The sequence below is a fragment of the Cyprinodon variegatus genome, unplaced genomic scaffold (genome assembly GCF_000732505.1).
Source record: "Cyprinodon variegatus isolate N-32 unplaced genomic scaffold, C_variegatus-1.0 Scaffold154, whole genome shotgun sequence".
NCBI classification, from domain to species: domain Eukaryota; kingdom Metazoa; phylum Chordata; class Actinopteri; order Cyprinodontiformes; family Cyprinodontidae; genus Cyprinodon; species Cyprinodon variegatus.
The window spans coordinates 103,724-118,710 of NW_015150607.1; the positions used below are offsets into that span (position 1 = coordinate 103,724).

At 38.0% G+C, this 14,987-nt stretch overlaps 1 protein-coding gene across 2 annotated transcripts in view; it reads left to right on the plus strand.

Moving 5' to 3' along the window:
* The window catches only part of rbm33 (RNA binding motif protein 33), a 50,407-nt gene extending 36,909 nt beyond the window's left edge, over positions 1-13,498 (plus strand). For both annotated transcript variants that reach the window (XM_015377461.1, XM_015377462.1), the window contains exons 15-19: positions 417-1,112; positions 6,407-6,583; positions 7,284-7,460; positions 9,401-9,489; positions 9,644-13,498. In XM_015377461.1, coding sequence (XP_015232947.1) covers positions 417-1,112; positions 6,407-6,583; positions 7,284-7,460; positions 9,401-9,489; positions 9,644-9,692 — 1,188 coding nt within the window. In that variant the 3' untranslated portion in view covers positions 9,693-13,498. The remainder of the gene's footprint in view (positions 1-416; positions 1,113-6,406; positions 6,584-7,283; positions 7,461-9,400; positions 9,490-9,643) is intronic.
* The last annotated feature ends 1,489 nt before the right edge of the window (positions 13,499-14,987 follow it).

A 14,987-nucleotide genomic window follows, 5' to 3' on the forward strand; every position in this document is an offset into this window, starting at 1 on the left:
ACATTGTTTTTGAGAAAAAAACTGAGTTTGAACTAATGCAGTTTAGGCTTAGTCTTGAACCACTTTATTAATTGGAGCAGGGGCAATTAATTTGAGCAGTACGGACATAGAAACAAAGCAAAGAATAAACATGTAAAAACATAAAAATATGATGATTAAAAAGAAAAATGTGATGGGGAGTTTGAGGACCAAAATTAAGCTGTGTTTTAATCTCACTATTTTCATGTATAGTTTCAGAAACTATATGGTGGTAGCTTTCAAATGGTGTATCAAACATGTAATTTAGTCTTACTGTTCCTTTGCTATTTGCTTTCCATTTTGGTATGCAAAAAGTCTAGGATTACTTAAAACAAGGTGGATGTTACAAGTTCAATCACAGTTTAAAAATGTGTTTTAACATGTTATTTGTGATGCAGGACCCTAATGAAGATGAAGAGACACGGCAGTACCGTCTGAAGATTGAGGAGCAGAAGAGACTGAGGGAGGAGATCCTTAGAAAGAAGGAGTTGCGGCGGCAAATGCAGGCTGGTGTCCGGAAGAAGGAGCTGCTGGAGAGACTTAATGCTCAGTCAAATACACCAAACCAAGACACTACTCCTACACAGGCTCAGCCTTTGCAACCAAATCAGCAAAAACAGCAGCCAGAACAAAAAGTGCAACAACTGCAGACACAGCAGCAGAGGATTGTTGCTCAGAGACCACAGCAGTCAGTAAATCACACATTAACCAATCCTAACCTAGACAGCGCCCCTCCTCCTTGCAATTCTGCTCAGAACCCTGCACTGCGTCCCAACATCAAGTCGCGCCTGCAGATGGTCAAAGGGAACACACAGGAGCAGCAGACCCCCAGCTCAGGTCCTGAACAGCAATGGAAGCCGCCCCAACAGAATCAGCAGCAGCTACTTCAGCAACAAAGGAGAAACAGTTCTTTGCAGACTGTAAACAGACCTGGCGCTCAAGTTCCTCCAAAAAACGCCCCTCCTTCAGGCCCATCTCAGACTCAAGGACCTAAATCTGGGGCTAAAAGAACTGTGATGCAGCGAGCCAAAAGTTCTGATATGGAGGCCCAGCACGTGCCACAAAAAGTCAGAGTTGTCAAACTTTCTGGACCGGTGAGCACAAATCCATTTTAATTTGACACCTTCTTTTGTGTCTGACATTTATTTGGTCCTTTCCTGTAGATTTTTACCCACATGGGAAACTACATAGCTGGGAAAGGAAATGCCATTGATACCCCCTTGCTGTCTATTTTGTATTCTACTTGATATCTAACCTATGAGAATGACACAGATGTCCAAGTCATTTTGGTACAATTGATCTGTTAAACATCTCTTCTGTTCAGCTTTAGGAAACCTCAATGTCTTTACATACTTTTTACCTTTTCTAACTCAGAGTCGGGTGTCATTAATAGGAAAAAAAAGGGCATTTTGACATTTATGTGTAGAGTTGGGGAGGGACTCCTCAGCTCTGCTTTGAAAGGTTGATTTGGAGAACAGCTATACTTGCTCTTACAGGCTTGTGAGCAAATCAAGCATAACAAGATGTCCATTTGTGGTTATCCCACCATCTCCTGAAACAGGAAATTTTAAAGCTCTTCATGCCTCTCTATTTTCCCTTGTGTTGCCATCGTGAAATTCTAGTTTTTCATTGGAATATCTTTTTTTATTAGATTGTACCACAAACAATGCAGTTTTGAGCTGGACAAAATCGCAACAGGTGATCAAAATCTGAAAGGAATCTAAAATAGCTGCAAAAAGGCTCAGTCATAGTGTATAAATATAGAACAGTAACTTTAAATCTTCTTAGATGCTCAGTTGGATTTAGATCTTAACTTTTGTGGGAGCTAGGGGAGTAAATAATCGTTTTATATCGATGCATCGATCCAACAGCCGACGAGCCGATGCATCGACACATCCGCAAGATAATCGATTCATGTTTTTTTTTTTCCTCCGGTCTATTTTGATCCATTTGCTCCTGGGCGTAATTCTCCCTCCCGTGCTGCGGTGACGCTAAACCTATTTTGCCCTCCTACCTCGCTTCCTGGTTATACTCTTACAGCAGTGTGTTGCAGCAAGCTTGACACAGACATTTTTCAATTATGCTCAATATTGTAGCGTGGTCTGTGCTACACACTGTGGGTCTAGATACGGCCGAGGCGGAGAGGAAGTGGGGGCAAGTTTAGTCTGACGGCGGAGGGACATGATGCCAAAAAGAGCAGAGATCCAGGTGGAAAAAGGCTCCCAGCGTTCTCGTGCACCTCGCTTTTCTAGCAGGTCAAACTTCACAAGTTGTTATCCACAATTTCGGTCATAAAAACAAAACAAGCTGGCCTCCTGTCTGCGACACTGTTTGCGGTCAGCTACAATTTGGGAGAGGTGCAGCGGAGCATCTGTGGAGGGGGCGGGGACGTCTGGAGCAGAGGTATTGAATTGCACTCATTGCACTGTTTTTGTGCAGTATATTTTGATGCAACTTTTCTACTTCTGTTATTTGCTGTTTCTAAAAAAAAAATTCATAACGATATTACAGTTTAATTGATTTATTTCAAACTTGAAACTTTGTTTAGCCTGTAAGGTGTAAAAAAAAAAATCAAAAAAAAAATCGATGAATCGAATCGTGGTATATTCGAATCGTGGTGTATTCTTGAGTATCGAAAATAATCGAATCGTTGGGTCAGGAAATCGATCCTGAATCGAATCGCCATGATGGGTGTGATTTACACCCCTAATGGGAGCAGTAATTGATATAGTCAGGCTTCAGTTGTGGTTTTGACTTTATGCCATCCTGTTTGAATCTCAGACTCAGCCTCTAACAGTCCAGGATACTCTGATTTATACTCAATTGTACTTTATAAAAAGACAGATCACTTATTTTACTCACTATAAGTGTGCTAAAATATAAATAGGTGTGTTAAAGGTTAAGTATTTATTTTTTCTAAGAGATTAAATGCGTTTACATCCTCTCTATTGCCTCACACGTTTGTGCCCGATCTGTCCTGGAAATGGGATCATTCTGTACTTTCAGCATATAACTTATTTTGAATTAGGATTTCCACATAAATATAGTGAATTAATTTGTTCTGTTTTCTTTCTTTGTGCCTTTATGGTATATAGTGCATACTATACAAAAGATGCAACTAAAGTCCAGATAGACATGGTGTAATTATATTTTGCCCTTCTGCTCAGAGCATATCCGATGATAACGTCAGACAACACAGAGAGAGTGTAAAACACATTCAATTCTCTCTGAAAAGTTGTTAAATAAGCTCTATAACATGTAGTTCTGCATTCTTTAGAATAAGTACTTTCAGCACCGTAATCACACTGTTTATGGTGACCTGGGTGAATATATCCGCTTGCACGTGTGCAAATACTTCCACTACGAATCTGGTAGAGACAGGCTTCCCTGTTCCTGCTGAAGAGAGTCCCTGATAATGATGCGACCGCCACCATATTTCATTTTAGAGATGCTGAGCTAAGTATTTTTTAGCCGTGGACCCCGGTAGCTCTTCCATCATGACACCAACATCTTAGGGTTTAACCCGTTGGCTCCCACTGCTTGACCCGGATCGTTTTAACTTCGCATTTTATTCTATATCTAACAGCAAGCATATTTGTAAACAAAAACCTAAAGAAACCCTAAAGAAAATGACCAACTCAATTGTAAGCCAATTATACTCTACAAACAAGAACTAATAATCTCTTAACAAATTAAAAGTTATAATTTTCACCTGTTACCTTTTTTTCCGTCTTTTGGCATTACAGAACACATTCTATCGTGGCATAAATTGGCTAATTTTGTCGGTAACACTTCACGTAAAAGTAACATCCAGGTGTATTTCCCATAAAATAAAACCACTTGTTGAAACAATCAACCAAAGTTATTTTTCCCCATGAAGAAATATAAATTTGATAAAAGCTAATTTTTCCTGTGTCTACTGACATATGTCTGCATTTTTAGATGATTTACTTTACATGGGCTTATTCACCACCTGTTTGCTCCCAAAATCAAGCAGAAGTTCCTTTCTTAGTATGTAGAATACATCAGAGACGTCCTGTATGTTAGAAACGCCGTCCCCAGGCGCATGCGTCACTGTAGTCTTTGCTCTGCTGCAACTCCAAAAAAATCAGTGACCAATCAAACTCTGACATACTTTGTTAGCCAATGAGAGAAGCTTTTCAATGAAGTATTGGAAGTTTAGGGGCGGGCTTAAAAGATGGTTCTTATTTATGTGCGCAAGAAGGGAGAGGAGAATAGAAATTACTTGTTATAAAGAAAATGCATACTCCAACTTCTGAAAAGTTGAAAATTTGAAATATAAAAATAATAGCTTGAATGCATTTTGTGTAAAGCCACTATGTAGATATTATTTTTTTAATGGTCAAACTAGTCATAAAATTATAATAACCCAGTTTGGCACTTTTGGTCCTAATTCTGTGACGAATGAACCTTTTTGCTTATAAGAATGGATCACAGGTTCCCAATGCTGAGGACTAGAGATCTGACATCTTACACAGTTGTTGTAAGAATCATGATTTGGAGAGGTCATCTATGATTAAATAGAGAATATTAAAATAGCTTTTTTTATGCAAGAGAAGAAAAAATGATAATTTTGAACCTGTTTAAAGCTACATTGGTCATGTTGTGTTAAACGTAACAAGTTTGTTCTTATATATCTCTAAAAACTTGACAGTCTTAGCTTTCAAATGAGATGCCTCACAAATGTGTGGGATTTATAATATTTTACTGGCCAGTGGCCAATGACATTTGCGTTTTTGCACAAGCTATAAAAAAGTGTAATAGGTAACAGTGTTCTGTAAGACTTTCAAAGTTTTTCTTTATAATCTAACCCTGCCTTAGATAATGAATTCCTTCATCTCTAACCTGCATGCTGTGTTTCCAGGCCATGATTATGCTTTTTCTAACAAGTTTCTGAGGCGTTCAGGGAACAGCTGGGGTTTTACTGAGTTAGATTATAGTTGCTGTTGAAGATAGTTGGCTCCTGATGGCAGTGGATTACAAAGAAATCTCAATAAACACGTTGAAATGTGGGGTACTAATATGACAAGCTGTGAAAAAGTTCAATAGGTATGAGGTGCTTTAAGTTAGTGCTTTGTTCTTTAATACACGCTAATCTTTTTTTTGTTGAAAAAACTAACAAAAGGATGTGTGTTAAGCATTAATGCTCATCCCTGAAGAGACATGTTGGAAAGATGTCATATTATTTAAAATAAGCCGCTTTCAGGCCTCGTCTCAGATGATGAATCAGCTGCGCTAAAGGAGCAGGCTGGCTACAGATGAAGTTCACGGAAAGTCATTGGTTAATATTTGCTACACATTGAAGGAAATCTGAAGTAGAGTGGAGAAATGGCTAAAACCTAAATGCCTCGTAAGTTTCAGAGTGAAGAAGATTCTCCTACACTGTTCTGCTGTCATCAACAAGAGCTTGACAATGTTATCTCCTCTTATTCCCCTTCCCTCTTCCCGCTTGTCATCCCTCACTTGATTTTCATATCAGCCCATCTCTCAGGTGTGAGGCAACAAAAGCTGCCAATCCAGGAACCTTGTAATTAATCTTTCTTGGTTGAAGGTGCAGAGGGAATAAGACTACCTGTGTAAGAAAGTTGCCACTTTTCAGGATTTGGATTTCTATAGCTTAGGCACAGAGATAAGAGGCAAATTATATTTTCATCAGGAGGTAATACAAAAGCAGTGCAAAACACAAAAGCTCAGGAAAATGGGGGGTGTGTGTGAAGTGGGGGGGATGGGATACAAATCGAGCTGCTGTCGCTTCAGTGTAATGCAGCTTAGCATTTGATGGGCGCAATCAGGAGCTGTGATTTCTATAGAAGGGATTAATCCATTTACTCCTCGCTGGGGACAGGTCAGAGATAGAGCCTCTTTTCTTCCCATGTATTGATCTGTCACATCTTTCTGCAGAGTCTGAGAAGGGACGACCTTCAATTCCTCGCTGCGTGTCAACAGAGCAGAGCTGTGACTTTATTTGATAATGAGACCATCACCTTGTTGGGTTGATCTTTATTGTCTGCAGAGTGGCTGATAGAAATCCAGTTCCAGCGATTGCAGATATTTAGTTTCCTTTGTGGAGATCCTTACGCAACCCTCCATTGTATCATATTCAGTGCCTTGCAAAAGTCCGAATAGCCTTTGAATTGTTTTATATTTTATTTGTGTTACACACAAATGATTTATGGGTGATCGACATAAATGAATATGCATTAATGAAGGGAAACGAAATTTGCATTTTTTTATGCATGTTATGTCTGGGATACAGGGACAGGAAACATGAAGAAAATCATTTATATGTATAAGATACACAAAGAGGAGCAGAATAAAAAAAAAAAAAAAAACTAAGTCAGTGCATTTATCCATTGTTCACATCCAGAGTGGAAAGGGGCCTGAGGCGAGCAGCAGCCCAGTACAGCAGCAAGGCACCTGGCAAGCAGCTCCAGTCAACCAGAGCATCCAAAGGAAGGTGACCATGATGGGACAGCAGCAAACGGGACCAGGTGGAGCACCGGAGGCTAGCTGTGGGGGCACAGGAGATACACAGCAGAGCAGGGTATGACATAAAAGAGATCCCTCCATGTGTCTTTAGTTTTAAGGACACTAATAATCTTTTCACCTGAAATGTATTTATTAACCATGTCGACTTTTGTTTCATGCATGCCAAAATGTCTCCTGTTAAAATGCATGATCCTGGAGCTCAGTAGATGTACCAATCAGGCAGTAGGACAGGACAGGGAGCCAGGTTCAGGAGTATTGACAGGCTGAGAGCAGCAGAACAAGCAGGGCTCCACCATTTCCCCTGGCCTTTATGCGCATATGTCACCACCCGCCTCCCGTCAATGATTTCATACCCACAGATGCTGACAGTGTAAGGCAGCCACCACTACGCCTGCATGGCTGCTCTCTCTTTATGCTCCCCTGTTCCCCCCACCTCCTCTTTCTTTGGGGGCTTCTCCCTCCCCATTTTTTCCTGCACTGGGGGAAATCTGCCTCTCTCAAACATGATCATATGAAGATATGTCATGCAGTCTGGCATCATCTTCTGTCGTTTATGTTCTGTGTAAAAATATGATGAGTCAATCACGTTACAAGTTTGAAAGTCAAGAGAGACATATGTGGATTTTTAAATGTGCCTTTACCTAAAGACATCTCTTTAGTTTTTTTTTTTTTTTAGCAAAATTGTTAAAGAAGGAGCTGGTTGTGGCTTTTATTTTAGGCCTTGTGTCATTTTCACACTCAATCCTTGGTTTTAGGTTGTGGTATCGGGCCGGGGTCGAGGTAGAGGCATCGGAAGGGGTCAACCATTGCCCACTAGGCAAAGCCAGAGAGGACCAGATAACGCTCACAGTACCGTGTGCATCCAGGGCCTCTCCTCATCTACAACTGAAAATCAGCTCAAGAACCTCCTCATGTCCATCGGCCCCGTAGAGGTAGGGGCCAAACACATCACACCTTTAGAACCAAACACCTTTTATGTTGTACCAGTTTTACCTAAAAAAAAAAAAATTGATTTATTATTTTGTTTCCATTTTTTTATCTGAAAAAAAAAAAAAGTTTTTAAAAATTTGAAAAGATATTGTAATTTTTTGTGCACAGTACACATCATGTCTATGTAATAAACATTCCTCATGTGGAAAGTGACAAACCCTCTAGCCCGGAGGTCTTCAACAAGGGGTCTGCGACCCCTAGGGGTCCACGGAGGTTCTGCATGGGGGTCGCGAAGGCTTCGGTTGATTAGACTTTTTATATTCTCCCCTGAAATTTTTTACACTAATTGAAATGTCTTTAAATACACACCGACATGAATTCAACACACTGAAGTAAACAGATAAATGAAGGCAGAAGATGTCTTACAGTCATCAATGAACACATTAAGCGACACACAGGAGCTCTTTCAGGCTGAGAACTGTTTCATTCACAACACCTGTCCCATCAACCAGGAATCAGAATCAGAAATACTTTAATAATCCCAGGGAGAAATGACTTTTGTTATATTACTCCATCTGTAATAGAGTGACTATAGGACCAGTTTGATATAACAGAATTTCTTACAATATACATATTTAGGGGGTCCCAGCTCAATCTCGCCATTAGTTTTGGGGTCCTTGGCCTGGAAAACATTGAAGACCCCTGCTCCAGCGTAACAATACTAAAGAACCCAGAGCCAACATGATCCCCATGGTGGTGGCAGCATCATGCTGTGGGGATGTTTTTCTCTAGTAAGTATAGGGAAGTTTGTCCAAGCTGATTGCAATATGGATGGAGCAAAACCCAAAAACATATATCCATGTCTTTGGTTGGCTCAGTTCATCAGAACTAGATGGTGGTGATGATGAAGCAATTATCTGTAGGGGATGTTTTACTACCCAAGATTAGTTTCCTTTTGCTCCTTTATAGTGATAATTAATCCCTGATTGATATGATGTAAGACTGTTAAAGGTTTTGTGTTGAGGATGAAGAAAAACGCTAAAATACTTTTATACCAGTACTTCTGTTTGTGATGATAATAAAATGATAACAGCAATGTTAAGTGATAACATCTATGCTTATAAACGTAATAACAACGTAACGTTACATAATAACGTAATTAACACAATTATCACGACTCAACGCCAGATAAGCAGATTAAGATGGATGGAATTTTATCATATTTTCTCTTTGAAGTTTTAATACCTTTTCTGTGTTGGAAATAGCAGTTTTATGTTAGGAATGACATAAAGCTGAAGTATTTTTTTGCTTTTCAGCTTTTGGCAAATTGGCAAAATGACAAACTGATCAGAAATGTTGTTTTGCCTTTACACTATATGTTATTTATCAAGACACCATATTTTAGATAAGCTGGTGCTAAACTAAGATCCTGTTGTATTTAAAAAAGTTAACATTTGTTTCCATCCTGAACCCACAGTCATCCCACTGAGTCTAGACCTAAATACAATGTGCAGTAAGAATTTAAAAGGAATATTCTCAAAAATACTAATCTAATTGAGCTTGATTTATTTAGCAAAAACATCACTTTCTCTGGAATGTCAAACACAGTTACAATTTAAAATTTTTATTTGTTTAAAAAAAAAATGCTATTTTTAAATATCGATAATTTTCCTTCAACTTTACTTTGGTCTACTTTTGTTGTATATATTTCTTAAAAAAACATTGATGTTTGTGGTGTCAATGTGTAAAAACATGAAAAAAGTTCAATGGAAATGAAATTTAACCCTCTGCAGTTTAAAAAGAAAAAAGCGATCTCATAGCGTCCTCTGTTGGGATGATGTGGAAGTTGAATAAATAATACCAGATTGCGTCTCATTCTCCTGTGTATTTGATAAGTATCTCACTCTATTCACTTTGTCCTGTCCTTCTCTGTCTCCTGCAGATGTTTAAAATGATGCCCCAGCAGAGAAAAGCAATTGCTAAATTTTCCAACCCCCAGCATGCAGCAAGCTTCCAAATGAGCTTCCATAGGTAATCGATACTCACCTTCCCACCATCTTTGTTTGCATAATGAAACGATTACAAACACTGATAGTCTGTGATGGTTTCATTTTAGCTGTTGCACAGTGTCTTATATATCTCATCAGTCAGGGGTTCAAACAATAATATCACCGTTGCTACACAGGCACATGATTGATTTGTCCCACATTGACGTGTCGCTGATTGACGGATGAGGAGCGCCACCGATTCACCGAAGGGTCTCTTTCCCCTGGTTTTGTGTGGGAGTTTCTTGTACCTTGCTCTGCTCTACACGGTTGTGGGATTATTTCAACTCGCTCGTCGTCTCGTCGCAGATTTCATCATTCGTCTCCCTCCTGCCTGGACAAGTGAACACAAAGATAGCTGTGTGCATGCGTGTGTTTAACTTTGCCTACCAAGAGGCTCTAGATGTAAAATATCTTTGAACAGACACTAAATACTGACTCCTCTGATGTTTGAGAACTTTCTTTTTCCCTGTTTCATAAGGACACTGGTAAAATCTTTTCATGAGATAATGGTTGCTGCCCTCCTCATTTAGTTACCTTTAATAAACACAAAAGGACACCTGATTGTTATCTAGCTGTGGCATCTTGTTGCTTTTTTGCTATTTTATGCTTTAGTTTCATGCAGATAGTTGTGGCTGTTGCTGGCGTCATTTTTACTCCCTCTCAGTAGATGGCACTGTTTTATCCCTTTGGTGGTTTCAGCCTGAACCTGCTTTTGGGTTCCATTTCTGGCCATTGGCGCCATCTTGTGGGGATGATGCATGCAGACACAGAGGACTGGATGGGTGTTTGATGTAGCAGCAACTGAAGCAAAGTTACATTTCAGAATACCAAACACTTTGTTGAGTTTGTAAATACTGTGTGGATTCTCTGGCTCTCAGAGTTTTCTGGATTTAGAGTTTAAATGTTTTTCCCTCTGAATGTAATTTGGTCTTTTAGCTGTGGACTGGGCGGCGTTGGGGGATCAATCTTTAGTTTGCCGGTGGTATGATAGTTGGTCAGATTATAGAGTTGCTAAGATGAAGAGAGTTATTATGATAATTATAATTTGAGGAACTTGATTTCTTTAAGTTAGCAAATATGTTTGGAAGATTGGAGGAAATTGTTTTAATGCAAGATGTACAGGGCAGATCCATTCCTTATAATGTTTTTTTAGCTGCAGATTTGAGATTTTGAAATTTTCTGTAAAGGTTGGAACTGAGGAGGATCCTCAACTGGGATTTCAAATTATTACTGATTGTTTTAGTATGAAGACATGTGTTTTTCTATAAATTGGATGCTTCCTGATACCCTAAGAATACAGAAATAGAAGTTCAGTAAAAAAAAAAAAAAGGGAAATGACTCCCATTTCTACACTATTTTGATACATCACTTTATGCTTTCCCAAAGTTTTCTATCTTTTATGAAATTATAACTGAAATCAGGGATGCCTAAAATTTCTAAAATAGTGTTCTCCCATGAATCGACTCTTGAAATTTCTTTAAATTTAAGTAAGTTTAATTTCCATTACTTCTCCACTACATGTTTGTTTGTATCGCACAAAAACTGATCCTGCCTTCTTTATTACGGAAGATGGCAACTAAACTTCCAAAATTCATTATTGGCAAATGTTGAGGGGGGCAACCATTATATTTGTATTGGTCATGTATATAAGTTAAACCAGACATGTCACTCTTTATTAAGCCTTTCAACTTTTTTTTTTTTTTTCCTCCTTTCCTTGTGTTAGTCATGTTATAACAAGTTAGATTTTTATATGTAAAGGCTGAACAGATATGTCTAGAGAGAATCTTTTTTTACAAGTGGTGTGTATCTATACTAGAGTTAGAATGACAAACAGCTGGAGCACATTTCTGTTCATGTCTTAAAAAAGCATTTAAAAGAAAACGAAAAATACCAATAAAAACATGGCCAATATACCGTAAACATGCTGGTATGTGAAGCCGGTTAAACTTTAGCTCTAATATGTGTGCTTGGTTATGTGTGATGTTCATGTGTCTGGTGCCTTTTACAATGACGTCTCTTTATATGTGTGACACATTTTAATCTTTTGTACTTTGCAGAAGCTGTAAGTTTGTGGATATTTTCCCACAGTATCATATTAATACTTATGGAAACATTTCCTATGTCAGTATTAAACTGTTTTTATAAATTTTTTTTTTTTTAGGCTAAGATATTTCAAAACATCCTACTTCGCTGCTAAACTTTGCACTGAATTATCCTGAAACTTTATCATGGTGACATCCGGATGTGCAGCCTCATATTACATAGACCCAAATAATAACTTTACTTGGATTTAATTCGGATGGAAGAAATTAAATAACAAGAAAAGGAGTTTTAAATTGAAATGAATATCTTGGATATTTTGATCAAACATTCCATCTGCTGCTTATCTGGATGACATCCTAGATTAAGATCCTTATTTTATTTTTTAAGCTAAAATCTTGTTTAAAAATTAATTTTTTTAATTTGACCATTTTGCATGCAGCAGTGTTTAGTGGTATTTGCTTTCTAGCTGGGAATTAATTGAAATGAGGTACTTGAAAAGCAGTTGCATATCATGAAGTTATTACAATCGGATAAGCTGAGGAAATGAAGCCAAATGTTTCCAAAATTCCTTCTTGTAAACAAGAAGCTTCAGATTGTATACTTCAAGATGTTTTATTCCCTTTAAGTTCAACCATTTGAAGGTTTCTCTTCACCTGTGTCATATTTCCTGTATTTTATGTGTTGAATTTTAATATGGTAGCCAATCCTATGGATTTTAAAGGAGTAACAGCAATGCTGCTTATATCAATAATATTATCAGACATTGTGTCTTAATAATGGCAGACATAGATTCATATTGAATCTTTTGTACTTTTATGATGAAGAATTACTTGCATGAACACTGTGAATGTTTAAACTGGATGTGGAAATATTGCATAGAAAATATTGCACTGAGCAGTTGAACTAGTAACAACTTCTATATTGGGCCACATAATGTGGTTACAGTAGATTTTATTTATTTTTTTATTCGGGGGCGGGGTTATTTATTTATTTATTTATTTTTTCTGACCTTTAATTAAGAAGCTATGTCAGCCGTTTATCATTTGGTTTCAGAAGGTTTATGCCAGCATTGGTCAAAGTTGTGACATAGCTAATTCCTCAGAACCACTAATGAATTGTTTTTGTTTTTTTTATCAGGTGAAAGGATTCGGATATTCTATAGAACTGCTGTCATTTCAATATAATTTTCATTTCATGTTTCTTTTTTTTTGTTTCCAGATTGATCCCAGCTCTTAAAAGAGGCATTAGCAAAAGTCTTAATTGGCTTTAAGCCCAAGTGACCATACCAATGGCTAAGCATGTGGTAACTCTTTTTATCCTAGCTTGATAACATAATGGTACCTAAACAGGATTGTTTGTCACTGATCAGACTGTTGTAACTAATTTCTAACACTTTTTTTAATATTCACAGTGCCTACCTGCATATATTTGTTTGACAGTTATGATTTCTAAAAAAGAAAGCGTTCAGGGTTTTACCATTTTTCAACATTCAACATGTTTGTTAGCTATTAGCATAGGTAGCATCGCAAAACAATGCCAACATTTCCCAAAATCGGTGTGCTCCCTAAATGTAAGAGAAAGCTCAAGAGAATAAAATAATACACATATAAGCCTTCCTGTTATCTGCTGAAAGCTCTGCTCTTTATCGCTCTCCTGCAGCCTGAATGCAGCTCACTCTTGTCTCCCCATGCTATTCACTGATTTCTGAGAAAAAGACGAAGCTAGCTGAACAAATCGATGGGTTTGTCTTTCTCTTTGAGCAACAACTTTCGTCATCAAAGAGGGCTGGGAAAATCATTTTGACAGTTTGGAAGTGTATTATTATTTTCTTTTGGGTTTGCTGCCACTCAGAAAGATAGAGAGCTGCAGCTAGCATGGAGATCCATGCATGCAAGGGAAGTAAGCACTTTTTCGCATAAAAGTTACGGAAAAACAAGCTTTCAAGATCACAAAAAAAAACCTCTAGAACAAATAATCTAAAAGCTAGTGTTTAGTGCAAAAGAAAAAAAGATTTTGTTGTGGATTTATAGTCGGATCACATATCTAACCATTGGTATGGTCCATTTCCTGTGTTGTAGTTTAAATGCAAATGATTTTTGCATTTAATGCTGTTGTGTTCGGATTAACCTCATCATTTTATCTTCAACAGAATGATCCCGATTGGAGCTTTGTGGTGGAGGCAAGATGCTGCTATGTCACATTTCTTCTGTTTCATATGCTTTACACTCAAGGTTGGTTTTGTTTTTGCACTCTGGTCTCAGATTTAATGTTGACGTTTTTTTATCCCCTAACAGCTGCAGCTGATCTTCCTTTACCACCTCTTACTTCCTTTGCTCTTCTTCCTACTTAACGCACACAAACGTGTTTCTTACCCTTCCTTTGACCACCTCTGTTGACGAGTCAGTTGCAGCAGTGTGGCCAGCCTGGATTACCTTTGTTTGTTAGCCCAGTGGATGGAGGTTTCTACTTATGTGACGACTTCTGGGCTCGCAGAGCAACACGTTACATAAAGCGAGCCGCTTTAAGGCTTCTTTCTCTGCACCAAATGATCCTCCAAGCCTGTTGACAATCACTGTTGGTCAAACAAAAGTCATTAAAGGAAGCTTCTCTGGACTCCTGATGTGAAACTGTGAAATCCAAAATGTTGGGAGTTTTCTATGGATATTGTTAAGAAAGCATCATGTGATATGCTTACGCCCTTGACTGACATTGCAAATGTGAAATGATAATGTTTGAGACTATTGTTCCATCTGTTTGATGCTGTAAATGTGGACATTCTTCAACACAATGTACTTTTAATCTCATGAAATGTTCCTGTGAAGTTGTGATTTGTTAAACTGGACACCAAAAATGGAAAATAAACTTTTTGATGCCAGAAACGGATGTGTTGTAATTGACTAACTGGGAAAGGAGGCTTTTCTGGGTGAAGAATTACAAGAAAGTGATTTTTTTATGCTGATGTATTCACTAAAAGAATTATGAAAATACAGTTATTTCTCTACCTTTTAATTACGGGTGTAATAAACTTTTATGATTATGACTGACTTTGCTTAGATTTCTCCAGAATTTAATTGATGGAGATGGACAATTTTATTTTTTCATCTTACAGACAGGCAGAGCTTCATCGCAAAGGAGCTTCCCGTCATGGCTTGGAAGCATTTCATGAGTATGTCAGACAGATCCTACAGTAGACATTGGCTGTTTACCATTAGTAAAGAATACTGGAGTGTGAGAGGTTGTTGAAGGCTGACGCTCTCTGCCTCCTACACAAGTGGCTGGTTAGTTATCTCTATTTTTCTCATCATACTGACCACTCAAAGAGCCTTACATCTGAGCTACATACACCTTATCCCCTCTCTCCTTAAAACAAATCATAAATCAAGTGCCTTCCTCAGGTGAACCATTGATACATTGACATTACTATTTTTTTATGTATTT